At 39.9% G+C, this 14,406-nt stretch overlaps 1 protein-coding gene across 2 annotated transcripts in view; it reads right to left on the minus strand.

Moving 5' to 3' along the window:
- Positions 1 to 13,297, minus strand: part of VPS39 (VPS39 subunit of HOPS complex) — a 56,167-nt gene extending 42,870 nt beyond the window's left edge. Inside the window, exons 1-5 of one of the 2 annotated variants that reach the window (XR_011172000.1) lie at positions 13,038 to 13,128; positions 3,734 to 3,799; positions 3,168 to 3,232; positions 2,797 to 2,839; positions 1,547 to 1,641 (exon numbers count right to left, since the gene is read on the minus strand). Coding sequence is in view for 1 of the 2 variants with exons in the window: in XM_069105823.1 (XP_068961924.1) it covers positions 1,547 to 1,641; positions 2,797 to 2,839; positions 3,168 to 3,232; positions 3,734 to 3,799; positions 13,038 to 13,110 (342 nt within the window). In the remaining variant the exon portion in view is untranslated. Of the gene's footprint in view, positions 1 to 1,546; positions 1,642 to 2,796; positions 2,840 to 3,167; positions 3,233 to 3,733; positions 3,800 to 13,037 lie in introns of both variants that reach the window. The other variant, XM_069105823.1, reaches the window with a different exon arrangement.
- Positions 13,298 to 14,406: the final 1,109 nt, after the last annotated feature.

Here is a 14,406-nt window from a genome sequence, read left to right on the forward strand (position 1 = left end):
CTGATCCATGCAATAATTTTTATTTTCTCCACATTATATTTCCAGTTGGTGTAACATTATTTGTATTTGCTAATATATTGTTTGGTATTGTTATCACACATACACACACACACACACACACACCATGCACATTTAACATTTACTAGTCCCTCAGAAAACACCTATCCTGTGAAAAGCAATGAACTTAGTACTAAGAAGGAACACAAAGAAATAAAAAACCTGGTCTCTTCTCATGAAGAATTAATCATTTAGCTGAGAAGAAAAAAATGTACCAACATGTAATGAATCAAGAACAATAATAAGCAACATATTAGCAGAAATGAAGTATAATGCCAACTGGGTATATAAATGTCTAAAGGATAAAAATGAGAGAAGGGTTCAGACCTGAGAAGAATACATCAAGAAGGGTTCCCTACAGAAGAAAGTGGGTTTGGGACCAGACTTAAAATGAGATGAGTTAGAGAGACTGGAGAAAAGGGAGAAAGAACATTGTGAACATACCTGTCTTTTCTAAATGAAATCATAAGCTCCCTGAGGACATATTTTGTGTACCTCATGGCTCAATGTTGACTATTGTAGCTAATTTAATGCTCTGTTACATGGTAACAATATAGTTGGTAGGGATTCTCTATGGCAAAACTTTAATCCTAGGCTGCTGGCACACTGTCATTCAGACTACTTTAGGTGTGGGTTCTTGAAGGCCATGTCACTCAAGCAAAATCTGGCTCAGCCATATTGGAAAAGCTTTGAAAAAAATTTTTGAATATATCCCCTTAATGAAAGGATTTGTTCTGCAAAACCTGGACTCAATCAAAAGGTCAAACATAAGTACCTAGAGGGCCACGTATGGCCATGAGGCCACAGGTTCCCCACCCCCATATTAGACTGTAATTTTACTGGTATAGGGAAGTCCCAGGTGAGGAGACTACCTCTATTAAAGCAGACTAATCCCTCACTGCAACTTACAATCTTAGGGACCTAGAGCACTGAGAGGTTAATGAATTATCTGAGATCTAACACAAGTATGTGTCAGAAGCAGGATTAGAACACAGATCTTCCATGTTCAAAAACCAGTTTTCTATCCACTCTGTCAAAGTGCCTCTCACTTAAATACTTAGGCACTGGTTCAAATACAGGCCATATTTTTCCTCAAAATTACCCTGTATAAAACCAGAGTTCAGTTTATAATTGCATTCTTAACACAGAGGACAACAAAAGTGATGAAAACAAAGAGTAGTTATGATGAAAATGAATACTTAATGTTTATCTGACTGAAAAGACAAAGTTTTACAGTAAATTTTTGATACAGTAATTTTGTGCAATTATATTTAGGATATCCTTCTGTATTTTCTTTTCTTTAAAAAAAAAAGATCATTTTAGGGGCACAGCTTATTTGGGGGTTGGCCTAAATTCAAACCAAAACAAATATTATTTTTCATTTACACTATTTTGGAAAACCCATGCCACTACCCTCCCCCATTAAGTAAGAAATAGCTAAAGAACAATGAATTTTTTAAAAAAAATGAATTATCTTGCCTGTACTTACCTGGAGGTCACAGGTAAACAGAGATGCCCCCTTTGCCTTTGAAACAGTAGTGATTTGTTGGAATGTCAACAGGTCATGAACATAAATGTTATTTTCTGTTTTAAAAGAGACATACAATTACTTTCCAATCATTTAATGGAGGAAGTTATGGGAAATGATATGAGAAGCCTTAGATAACACCTCAGAGCAAATCTTTACAAATGCTGGTCACAGATAAATATATCAACAAAACTAAAAAATAAGTGTATTGCCTTTAGAGTAAGTGTTCTTAACCTTTTATGTGTCTAGGATTACAAAGGACACAAATTATACTAAAATGAAATAATGAAAAACAAAAAAAATTTTCACAGACCCCAGATTAAGAACCCCTTGCCTAAAGTAACAAAATTAAAAATCAATTTCAACTTTAGACAAAGATGACTGATTCATTTTTATGTACCAACCAAAAACAAATTCAGGAAGTCACTGCATCAAACTTCTGAACTTAGCTTTCCCTCAATTTATGCAACTTTTATTACACACCTCCTACATTCATGGCACTGTGTTAGGTAGAAGAAGTACAATGGTGAAAAGTGCAAGGTCCTGACAAAACGGAACTTTCTAGCCTCCTGGGGTGTTGGGGTGGGAAAGAGGACATAGACACAAGGCAGGAAATGATAGGTATAAAGCAAAGATCCAGACAGTGTGTGCTAGGAAAATATGAGGGAAGAGAACTTTAGCAGTCATGTGGGGACGAGTAATCAGGAAAGGCTTCGAGGAGGAAGTGCCAACTGACCTGAGCTGAGAAGAAAGAGAAGGATTTTAATAGGTAGAGAGGAACAGGAAGTGTGTTCCAAGCCTACATGAATACATGGAGGTGAGAGACTGCAGGATGGAAGTGGGACATAGAGAGGAGTCCTAGCAATCTAGGGTTAGCATCTCAACTCCACAACTGGTGACTGGGTAAGAAGGCAAGCGAGTCAAAGGGAGTTTACATTCTATAGCTGACTGAGAAGCCAAACAGTCCAGACTGTGAAGAGTAAAGCCAGAGTTAAGGGTGATAGGTTAGCATCCTCATCAAAACAGGCCCTCTACTCACCCCAACACCTAGAGGCTAGGACCCGAGCAGGATGAGAGATCCGTTAGAGCTAGGCCTCTCCAGCATCCCAAGATAGTAACTAATTATGTAGTGAAAGAGTTAACCAAGTTGAGACAAAACACATGACCTAATGGAAAGCCCCCAAATACAAAAGAATCCTTTCTTCACTTACCTAACAAACTGACCAGAATCTTAAACTGGGAAACCACATGGATCTGAAAGAAAAATAAGTAAATCATTTCACTCAAACAACGTATGTTGGAAATCTGCCCACCCTTGCTCATCTAGCTGCAATACTGACACACGATTCATAGGGCTTCTTCAAGGTAAACAAGGGGAAATCTGTAGGCTTTTTATATGAGAACCCAACTTCTCTCGAAAGAAGACCTCACTCTGGGAGCTGTGTGACCAGAGGGTGTCCCCATCATGGGGAGAAGTGGGAGGGACCAAAGCAGTTGGCAGAGATTATCATTAAAGTTGGCACAGGCACCAACCCCTACACCCTTCCACACACTAGCCACCATTACCACCCTGGTTGCCCACCTGCTGAATCTTCTTGGAGAAATTCTTGTTGGATTTTTCTAGAGTTACTTCAAATCTGTTGCAACCTATGAAAAAGAAATAAGTGCATACAGTTCTAATGAAGTAATACATTAGACAACCCCCCTGCCCACAAAACATAAACAAAAAACTATATATAAACTTTCATATGAAATGTCAAAAAAACAAGCATTCATAGATTGAAAATTTCCTGTTATCTTTGCTGAAAAGGGTGAAATGTTTGAACTTCAATTTGACAGCACAGGGTTTCATACCCCTTCCCTTAATAACAGAGCAAGATCCTACCAGAAGAGTTTAATTCAGTTGACAGGCACTTGTGGGCCTGCAGAACTCACTCACTCTAACAAGGGCCTAGGCAAGAAATTCTGAATTGTCAAAGACCTAACTTAAGAGTCAGGGCCTGGTCACCGAGTTTTGGAGCTAAAAGAAATTTTGGATGTCATCTTCTTGTCTAAAAAATATGACTAAAAAGAAAAATATTCTGGCCTTAGAACTTGCTAGTTCTTTGCTCTGGAAAGGACAACTTCCTAGAGGTCTCTGCTACTTACCAACATCCTTCCGAATCCTGTAGAGGAGGAGATGACCTTGCTTGGTTCCCACGAGAAGCCATTCCTCTGGAAAGAGAGAGATGAAGTTCAGTGAGATCTAACATAATGCTGCTTCCTCAATCCAATGCTCCCCACACCAGAACACATCAGTGTGCTGAGGAGAAGGTAAAAAATCAGAGCGGCTTTCAAAAGCTTCCATCTTGTAATGCTGGGGAATGTATTCATTCAAGAGACCTCGAAGGATCAACTGTTAAACTAATATATTTTTACTATGCCCAGCACTATACTAGGCATTATGGAAAACTTAAGAGAATTATAAGGCATATTAGGCCCCAAATATTTCAAAGATGTTTCAATGAATCAAGGACTTCTCTATGGGAATAGGTGCTGAAAAATGAAGGCATTTTTGGTCTGAAAAGACAAACACTTGCTGAAGAGATATGATTGTCGTTTATAAAACCATGGATTATGAGCTAGAAAGAATTTTGGAGTCATCTTAAATTCTAACCCAACTCCTTCATTGTACACATCAAGAAACCAAGGCCTGGGGAAGTGAAGAGATTTGCAGGGGGTCGGTCATATAAGTGGCAAGTACAGGGATTAGAACTATGATCCTGTGGAACCAAGTCCAGCACTTTGTTAGCCACAACACAATCTCCCCCCGCCCCAGGTATAATGGCTTAATTTCTTGAGGATAAAGTCATAGAAGACAATTAACTATACCTTCTCACAATTGTTTCTTGGTGCCAGTGCAAGTACACACACCAATGGATCACACGTAGTTTGGTATTTTCCTTTGATGCTAAGTCAAAGAATTGATCTCTATCATAGATCAATGTGTGGTTATAGAAAGAATAAACAAGGAACCTAATCTGGTTTGTTTTTTTTAAGTTCATTTCCTCAGCATCTAGAAAGCTGGTAATTATTTTTTAAAAGCAGACAGTACATAAAAAGGAAAAGCAATGTGTGTCTTTTGAGACTTTTAAGTGGCAATGAAAAATAACACTTAATTACTGGAGGATTCTATTGGAACAGAATGTAAAAAAAAAGAATTCTATGGATAGAATTGGCATTTAAAAAAAATATATACTGGGTTTACAACTATATTTTTAAATACTGCTACAGCAACTATTTAAAAGTTTGACACATGAATTACTAAATTTAAGAATATGAAAATCATATTGAGTAAAAATTGAATAGATTAAATAAAAGAGGGAATTTTATCTTCATGTGTAGTATATATTAAAAATCTATAATGAATAAAGCTAACTTAAATTAAAACTGTAAACCTCTGACTTTACAAAGTTGAAGGTAATAAAATTACATTAGGAGTGATACATAATACTTACTATTTTTTCCATGCCCAACAATCATTAAATGGATAGACAGAAGGATGGGCAGATAGATAGATAATAGCACATTTATGAAGTGTTTACTATGTGCAAGGCATCACTAAGTGCTAGGAATACAAACACAAATAAGCATGATAGTCTCTTCCCTGAAGGAGCTTATGTGATAATGGAGGAAGACATATAATAAGAGCTGGTGGCTGAGAAGTGAGATCGAAGCCTGGACCTGGCCAACATAAAGCTGAAGGTCACTATCAGAATCTAGGGTGGCTCCAGGGATGGGATCCCCCAGAAATTCCCCCAGAGGGAAAGATAGCACCTCAGAAAAAGGTAACATTACATACATTTGCTTTTTACTGATGAAAACAAAAAGATTGAAAAGAGAAGCTATCTCCTTCCCTTTTTTGCACAGGTATGGGGCTATGGGTATAGATTACTAAATATTGTCAGATTTGGTTAATTTCATAATGGTTAGGGGAAGGGGATGAAGGTGATATAAAAACACAGCATAACAACCAAAAGAGAAAAGAAAATAGATGGGAAAATATAGTTAACTTATACCCACACCAAGTTAGAGAGGGAAGGGAACACGCATTTATTAAGCTCCTACTACGAGTCAGGCCCTGGTTAAGTGCTTTACAAATATGACCTCATTTGATCCTTACAACACTCCTAGAAGGTAGGTGCTATTATTATCCTCATTTTTACAGTTAAGGAAACTGAGGCAAGCAGTACCTGAAGCAAACTTTGGCAAACAGTCAAATGACTTGCCCAGGGTCACAAGGCTAGTGAGTGTTAGAGGCTAGAACTGAAGTCAGGTCTATCTGCTGCACCGCCTAGCTGCCCCTTCCTTCTAGATTACCCCAGGGAGTATAGAAAGAATGAAGTAAAAACACCTGGAAATCCACAGGAGACAAAAATCCAAGAAAGGAGCTAGTGATAAAAACCCATGAAAGTGCAAATAACAAGCAAAGAGAATCAGGGATACCAACACAAGGAGGCAATTTTTTTTTTGGCTTTTTTTTTTAACGGGGGAAGGCAGGGCAATTGGGGTTAAGTGACTTGCCCAAAGTCACACACCTAACAAGTGTTAAGTGTCTGAGGCCAGATTTGGACTCAAGTCCTCCTGACTGCCACCCCTACAAGGAGGCCAATTTGACCTCACAGTTATCAATGAGATTTGCTGGAACTAAACCTGGGGCAAAACAGGAAGCACAATCATTTTTTGACATCTTGATAAACCAGCAATGAAGAAATCCCTCAACCACTTGGTGGCCTAACAGTGGAAAGTAAGGAGAAATAAAACATAACAAACATGTAAAGCAGATGGTTGCATCCACTATTGCAGCAACTATTTATATTGTTCTTGGGTAAGGAACATCTGCAGTCGTGTCTAAATGGTTACCTCAACCCTGCAACTTTATCTAATAAGATTTCTTCCACAATTGTAAAGGTATTTGTTACCTCTCCTCATCTCCTGCCCTCAAACAGATAACCGTCTTCTCACTCCAATAACAAACTCTGCCAGCTACATGGTAAATATTCCTCTAGAAACCTCACTTTTTTCCTTTGAATGAGACCCCCATTCTCTACCCTTCCCACTCATGTGAAAAGTGTCAAATTATTTGCTTTTGTTTTAGCTTCCAACCTTTGACCCACAGTCACTGGACCCCCTAACTGGTATTGTCTCCACCAACATGTACCATTCCTCTCAGTTAAGAAAATTCCCTAGCAGATCTATGAATGAAATAAGACTATAGAAAGGTAATGCAAAAGAAACAGAACAGGTAAAAGGGTGGGGACAGAGAAGAATTATATTAATAATATATTAAATATATTTTAAAATATATTTTTATATATCTTATATGTTTATTTTATAAATATAATATATATTTTAATTATTATATTATAAAATATTATATAACACACAATGTGTAAATATTATAAAATATAAATATTTTATCTATTTTTATAAATATAATATATTCATATATTTTAATATATTAAATAAGATATTATCATATGAGGAAATCCAGGAACCAAAGGAGGGAAAAGCATGGTAGAGAACATACTTCTCTTTGATACAGATACAGAACACATTTTAACCCACCTGGACAGAAAGAGAAAACAAGCCTGGCACAGAAGTATGATATGTAGTTGTGATTGAGGATTTCCATTATCCAGATAATCTGCTGAAGCTTCCCCTCTCTGCCAAAAGCAGAGCTTCTAAAAATGGGAATGATACCATCATCCAAAAGGTGGAAATTCCACTGTGGATCTGATCCTCACCAAAAGGAAGATCTAGTTTCAGTGTTGGAAGTGATAGAGACATTGGTGGGGAAGTGGGATTTCCATCTTTTAAAGAGGAATTTCTATTTTAGATTTGATTTTCACCAGCCAAGAGGAACTGGTTTCAGTGATGGAGACCATAGAGGGAAGTGAGCATTCAATCAAAAATATCTAACAGAGATATATGGAGAAGGGAAGAATTTATGACCAAATGAGATAGAGAACATTATGAAATGCAAAATGGATAATTTGGATTATGTATTATATTGAAAAGTTTTTGCACAAAGTCAATGCAACCAAGATTAGAAGGGAAGCAGAAAGTTGGGAAACAATTTTTACAACCAATATTTCTGATAAAAGTCTTATTTTTCAAATATATAGGGAACTGAATCGAATTTATAAGAATATAAGTCATTACCCAATTGATAAATGGTCAAAGGATATGAACAGGCAGTTTTCAGAGGAAGAAATTAAAGCTATCTATAGTCATATGAAAAATCACTATCAATTAGAGAAATGCAAATCAAAACAACTCTGAGGTACCATATCATACCTATCAAATTGTCTAACATGACAAAACAGGAAAATGATAAATGTTTGAGAAAGTGTGGGAAAATTGGAACACTAATGCATTGCTGGTGGAGTTGTGAACTAATCCAACCATTCTGGAGAGCAGTTTGGAACTATGCCCAAAGGGCCATAAAATTGTGCATACCTTTGACCCAACAATACCATTTTTGGGTCTGTATCCCAAAGAGATCATAAAAATAGGAAAAGGATCCACATGTACAAAAATTATTTATGACAGCAATTTTTGTGGTGGCCAAGAATTGGAAATTGAGGGGATCTCCATCAACTGGGGAATGGCTGAACAAGTTGTGGTATATGAATTTAATGGAATACTACTGTACTATAAGAATTGCTGAGCAGAAGGACTCAGAAAAACCTAGAAAGACTTATATCAACTGATGCTGAGTGAAATGAGCAGAAGCAGGAGAACACTGTACACAGTAACAGCCACACAGTGCGACGACTCACTCTGATAGACTTAGCTCTTCTCAGCAATGCAAAGATCTAAGACACAACTCCAAAAGACTCCCGATGGAAAACGCTATCCATATCTAGAGAAAGAACTCTGGAGTTGGACTGCAGGTGAAAGCACACTATTTGCTCTCCTTTTCTTTTGTTGTTTTGCTTTGTTTCTTCTTTCTCATGGTTCCTCCCACTAGTTCTAACTCTTCTTTACATTATAACCAATGTGAAAATATGTCTAACATGAAAAACTATTTCTGACAGAGAAGACACACAAAGCCTGAAATACCCCCTAGATTGTGAAAGAGATTTTAAAAGGTTCATGGAAAGGCCAGTTTGGATCACATGGACTAAAAGTTCTGCAAGGAAGTAAACTCAAGAGAGACAAGAAGGTCCCCAGAATGAAATTCTCAAATGCATCAAAAGAAATACACCTTTCCAATGAGGAGGAAAAAGGAAGGGTTATATAGACTGATGGGGAGGCACAGAGAACAAATCAACCATCTTGGATTTTTAAAGATGGAAGCAAGGACAGTTAACCAAAAATGAATTCAGAAACAAGGAATGGTCTACAGGAAGAGCATCCAGGAGTGGGTGCTAAAGTTCTGAATGAGCTGAGGCTGGCAAGTAAAACTAAAGACAACAAAGACAGTTCTCTTGAAAGCTACACTGGGAGATGGAAGAGAAACAAGAGGCGATGGAACCCCAAGAGCTTTCTGTATATCCATTTTGGTTCTTCTTTTCTGCCAAGGAAAATGATGTTATCTTCAAAGGACAAAATAAAAATGGCTCATAGTCAGTGGATACCCAAAATAAGTAATGGTCCTGTGAAGAGTCCAATTTTAAGTGTTCTTCCAACAAAGTCCAGCAAATATGTGTGGACTCCAGGTAACCCTATCAAGCAGGTGGGGGGCTGTGTTAGTTCTCACCTAACAAGGCTCAGTCTTGGGGCTTCCAAAGCCAGGGCCTGTTTTGACTACTATCCTGGGACTTCAAAAATGGTTGGTGGAGAAAGGAGACAAGACTTGGGATAGCCTTGAAGATGATCCAACACCTTGAGAACAGGTAATGTTGGAGGGGCTGATAAGTGCACTAATACACTGTTAGTAGCACCATGAATTAGTACAACCATTCTGGAAAGCAATTTGGAATTATGCAACTCAAGTGGCTAAAATGTTCATGCCAAAAGGGAATGGGTCAATCTTATTCTCACTGAGTTTGGCTCAGGAAGCGAATGACATACACACTAAATAGGTATCTCACCCTACAGAACAGTAGGGAGAGGAGATGGGGGATGATGGAAAGGAAGGCAGGCTAGGGGGGAGGGAAGTTGGAAGCACCCACTTTTGAAAAGGGACAGGATCAAAGTAGAGAATAGAACAAGTGGGAGGTGGGATAGGAGGGAGGGAAATATAGTCAGTCCTTTACAATATATCTACTATGGTAATGTTTTGCATAGCTACACATGTACAACCTATACTGAACTGCTTATCTTCCCAGTAAGGGTGGGTGACAAGGGAGGAAGGGAATGAATCTGGAATTCAATGTTTTAAAATCAAATGTTTAAATATATATATATATATTATATATATGTATACTATTATTAATACTATTTTACATGTAATTGGGAAATAAGATATACAGGCACTGGGGCATAGAGATCCACCATGCCCTACTGGAAAAGTTGAAGGGAGTATGGGAGAAGATATGGGAGAGAGCAGATTGGAGGAGGGGACATCCTGTGGGGCGGTGGGTAGGGGAAAAATGGGGAGAAAATTTGTAACACAAATCTGGTGGAAATGAATGCTGTAAACCAGAAGTTAATAAAGCATTTGAAAAAAATAAATAAAATGCTCATGCCATTTGACACAGAGATTCCACAGCTAAACATATACCCCAAGAAGATCACTCACAAAAAAAAGGCTCTAAGTGTAGCAAAATATTTATAGCAGCATTTTTTATGGTAGCAAAGAACTAGAAACAAAGTTAAAACTCATCAACTGAGGAAAAGCTACACAAACTGTTTTATATGAATGTAATGGATTATTACTGTGCTGTAAGAAATGATAAACATGATGAATACAGAGAAGCATGGAAAGATTTATATGAACTGATGCAAACAAGTAAGCAGAGTCAGGAAAATAAGACATATAATGACTACAACAATGTAGAACAACTGAAACTGAATGCTACAACGTTATAATCAATAAGAATGGTCCTAAAGAAGAAAAAAGTTAAGATACATCCCTCCTTAGAACATTATTATGTGTTTTCAATGTGTTAAACTTCTATTTTTCTCTTCTTCCTCTTAAAAAAAATAGAGAAAAGAATGTTTATGGGGAAAATGTAGGTGATATAAGAAAAGATATCAATAAAAATTTACTTTAAAAAAGAAAGAAAAAGACCAAGTTTGGCGGTGTCCTATAAATCAGGGCCAGTCCAAAACTGAACTAGGTCCAATAAGGTAGTTCCCAGATCAGGAGAGGTCACCCAGGGAGTGGAGGGATTACTTATTTTTGAAGATATGCAATGGGGATGTGTGGAGGTTGAATTTATATCTCACTTGCTGCATGCTAGGTTGCAGAGCAAACTTTTAGGCTTCATGTCTCCTCAAAAGCCATAAGGAAAGTTCAAAATTTACCAGCCTTTCTCAAGTTGTTGGTTTCATGACAACACTGCCTCAAAAGCCAGTAAGCAAGCAAAATAATGTTTTAATAACATACTGTCCTGTTTTCCACTTCTAAAATGTTCCCTTGATCAAGGATCAAAGAAGTTATAAAATAAGGGGACAGATTAGAATGATAGATATTCTTCAGGGGCTGAAACTATCTGATCACTCTCACTTTTATTTGGGATTTCTGAAGGTAAACTATATCTCTCAGATATGGGCTTCATGTGATCTAATGTTCCTTCTAAAGAGGGAAAAGTACAACATTCACATGACTTTGTCGATCTGCCTTACATTCTTGTAAGAAGAAATACAGTGTGTCAATCAGCTGTACCACTGGAAAACCTGATGCACACAAACTTGAATTCAGGCTATATATCAAGCCAATAGCAAAACTATAGGAGGGAAGAGAGACAGAGTGAGGGTGTGAGAGAGAGAAAGAGAGAGAGAGAGAGAGAGAGAGAGAGAGAGAGAGAGAGAGAGAGAGTGTGTGTGTGTGTGTGTGTGTGTGTGTGTGTGTGTGTGTAAATGGTTATGAATAGGCTGCAAAGAACACTAACCATGCTGGACATTCACCTGAACAGATCTATAACATGATCCTTCCCTCCTAGAAGTCAAGATTCTAAAGCAGTATACTTCATATACCATATTTACTATGTATCACTGTGGTTTGTAAACCACACACTCTATTAATATTTTTTCCTTGTTGTCCTAAATTTAACAGTGAGGGGCTGTAGTTTCAGAGACATTTTTATAGTAGGTGGGATCCTCTCTTGACCCCTGAAGTTTGCAGCTTCTTAAAGCATGCCTGATTTCAAGGAAAGTACAACACTTTTGAAGGCATGCATGTAGACTAGAAGTAGAATAATGGGATAGAAGTGGTTACAGCAGACTTGCTTAGGGGATAGGTCAGTTTTTTTACCAGATGATTTTATATCTGCCAACCAACAGTCATTTCACTCAGCCCCAATGCATTATAAGATCTAATTTGGGAAATGACACTCATTTTGAAGGATTCTAATGTTAAAAACTTGGAAGTTAATGGAATTGTCAAAGTTCACCTAATCTAACACCTAATGGGTCACTGCAATATTTATGTGCTACATCTCATAACAATTTGGAATGACACTATTCCACCCACGATTTCAAACAATAAAGCTTGGCTTCATAGGATTATAGGCAATAAAGAAAAATCAAGGCTGGGCCAAGCTCTCCCTAGCGCTCTCCCAAGAGCTCAACAAAGGGTCTTTCTGGATCTCTAACAAAAACTAGTTCCTTACTTACAGAAAAAGAAAGATGACAGTGAAATATCCATTAGGAGTCTTTGGTTACACGTGTAAACTAAAGTGACAGGGAGGAATGCACCCCAGACAAGACCCGATTCCTGTGGGAAAAATCAAACTCTTGACTAGCATACAATAGGGGTGCCTAGCATAGAGCCTCAGAACTACGTTGGTGGGCTGATGCTTCTGCATCACGTGGGTGTCCTTCGCTACCCTGGCCCCGAAGTTACCTTATCTCTATTGGTATGTAGGTGCCATGGGTACAGCTAGGGTGCAAGTGCCTCAATGACAGGGGCTGTTGGCTTCATCTTCGTCCCTGTGTCTGTGGCTCAGTGCCCCGCACAGAGTAGGAGCTTAGGCAATGCACGACTGATGGAATGACTGCTCTGCTTACTTTCTCTCTACACTGACCCATGCAACTCCACATTCTCAAGGAACGAACGTCAGGAACGACGCTGACAGAGGCTGGGAACTTAACCCCGCCACCATCCCTAGCCACCGCCAAGTGGAAGTTCCCTCTGTCACCCACTGACTTCTCCGCCCTCCCACAACCCCACGCTCGGCGACCCCCACTGCCCCACCCCGCGGCCGGACACCCCCCCAATACACCCTCCGCTGCGCACACGTTCACATACATACACTCTCTCTCTTTTCCCCCCTCACGCCCTCCTTTCTCCTCTCACCCCAAGCCGCCAGACAGTCGATCTGCAGCGGCAGCTTCTCCAGGATCGGGACCGGCTCGAAGGCGTCATGCATGGCGGCGGGGGGGAACCCGCGTCGCCGCAGCTGGGGAGTGAGCAGCGAAGGAGCGGTCTGTGGCAGCGGTGACAAGGCCTAGACGGCCAGGGGATAGGCGGAGGCGGGGACGGAGGCGGCGGCGGCTACAGCTACAAACTTCCTGCTCCGATTGTGGTGACACGCCCCTTCCGCCGCCGAGGCCCCGCCCCTTCCGCCACAGCGCCCGCCTCCTAAACCCAGAGTCACTGTCATGGTCTCGGTCACCTCCCACCTGCTTGGACGTCTCCGTAGTTCGGGGTTTCTTGACCTTTTTGGGGTCATAGACGCCCCTGTCAGTCTAGTAAAGCCCATAGACACTTTCTGAGAAGACTGGCCTCTTCCCGCATCGTTGGAAATGATAAATACCAGTTTATAAGCGTCATTTTTCACCCCACCCCTCCATCCGAGCACGCGGACTCGTAGAAGTCGATCCACGGACCCCTAACTCTGCGGGCATCACTAGGTTTCGTGGGGCTTGCGAAATGACCGCAGGCTCGGGGTGGGGAGGGCTGGGCATACCGCCCCATCTGGAGGTAAGGCAGAAGGCAGGGGATGATGCAGACCTCTGCCATCAGGATCCCTAAAATCTGAACGAAAAGCAAAGTGGCCCAGCGGCTGAACTGGCCTTCACCCCCCCCCCCCCCAGGGTCCCAACTCCTGCACCGTATTAGGGACTGGATGGGACACCTCCCCCCGTTTCCGGTTCTCTCTCAAGCTGCAGATTCCAGGGGGCTCTTCTTTACCTTCTCTACCGGGTTTCAAGAATCGCTTCCTTTTAAATTAAAAAAAAAAAAACCTCTCTGCCAAATGTTCTTTTCTGTCTTCAGTAAATTCTACCTAAGGGTTTGTCACTTGGACCTTGGGTGATGTGCATGCAACCTACTACATCTCTCAGTTCCCTTCTATGGCATCAGGCACTTTTGGTTTCCCTTATACAAAACTGGATGCCTCACAAATTCCATTCCCTTTTAAGTTTCTATGTAGGTCCTCGACCAAAAATAATGTGATCAATCTCTGACTGTGGTCAATATTCACCCAAGATGAAAATCAAGTTTAAAAACAGTAAGGAAGGGGCAACTAGGTGGTGCAGTGAATACAGCACCAGCCCTGGAGTCAGGAGGACCTGAGTTCAAATTCTGCCTCAGACACTTAACACTTACTAGCCCTGTGACCTTGGGCTAGTCACTTAACCCCAATTGCCCTGCCCTCCCCCCTCCAAAAAAAGTAGGGAAAAAAAACAGTAAGGAAGCACTTAAAAGTTCAGAGTAGAGGAAG

Source organism: Petaurus breviceps, unplaced genomic scaffold (assembly GCF_028583685.1).
Source record: "Petaurus breviceps papuanus isolate PSGF00001 unplaced genomic scaffold, PetGlider_PUasm1.0 77, whole genome shotgun sequence".
NCBI lineage: Eukaryota > Metazoa > Chordata > Mammalia > Diprotodontia > Petauridae > Petaurus > Petaurus breviceps.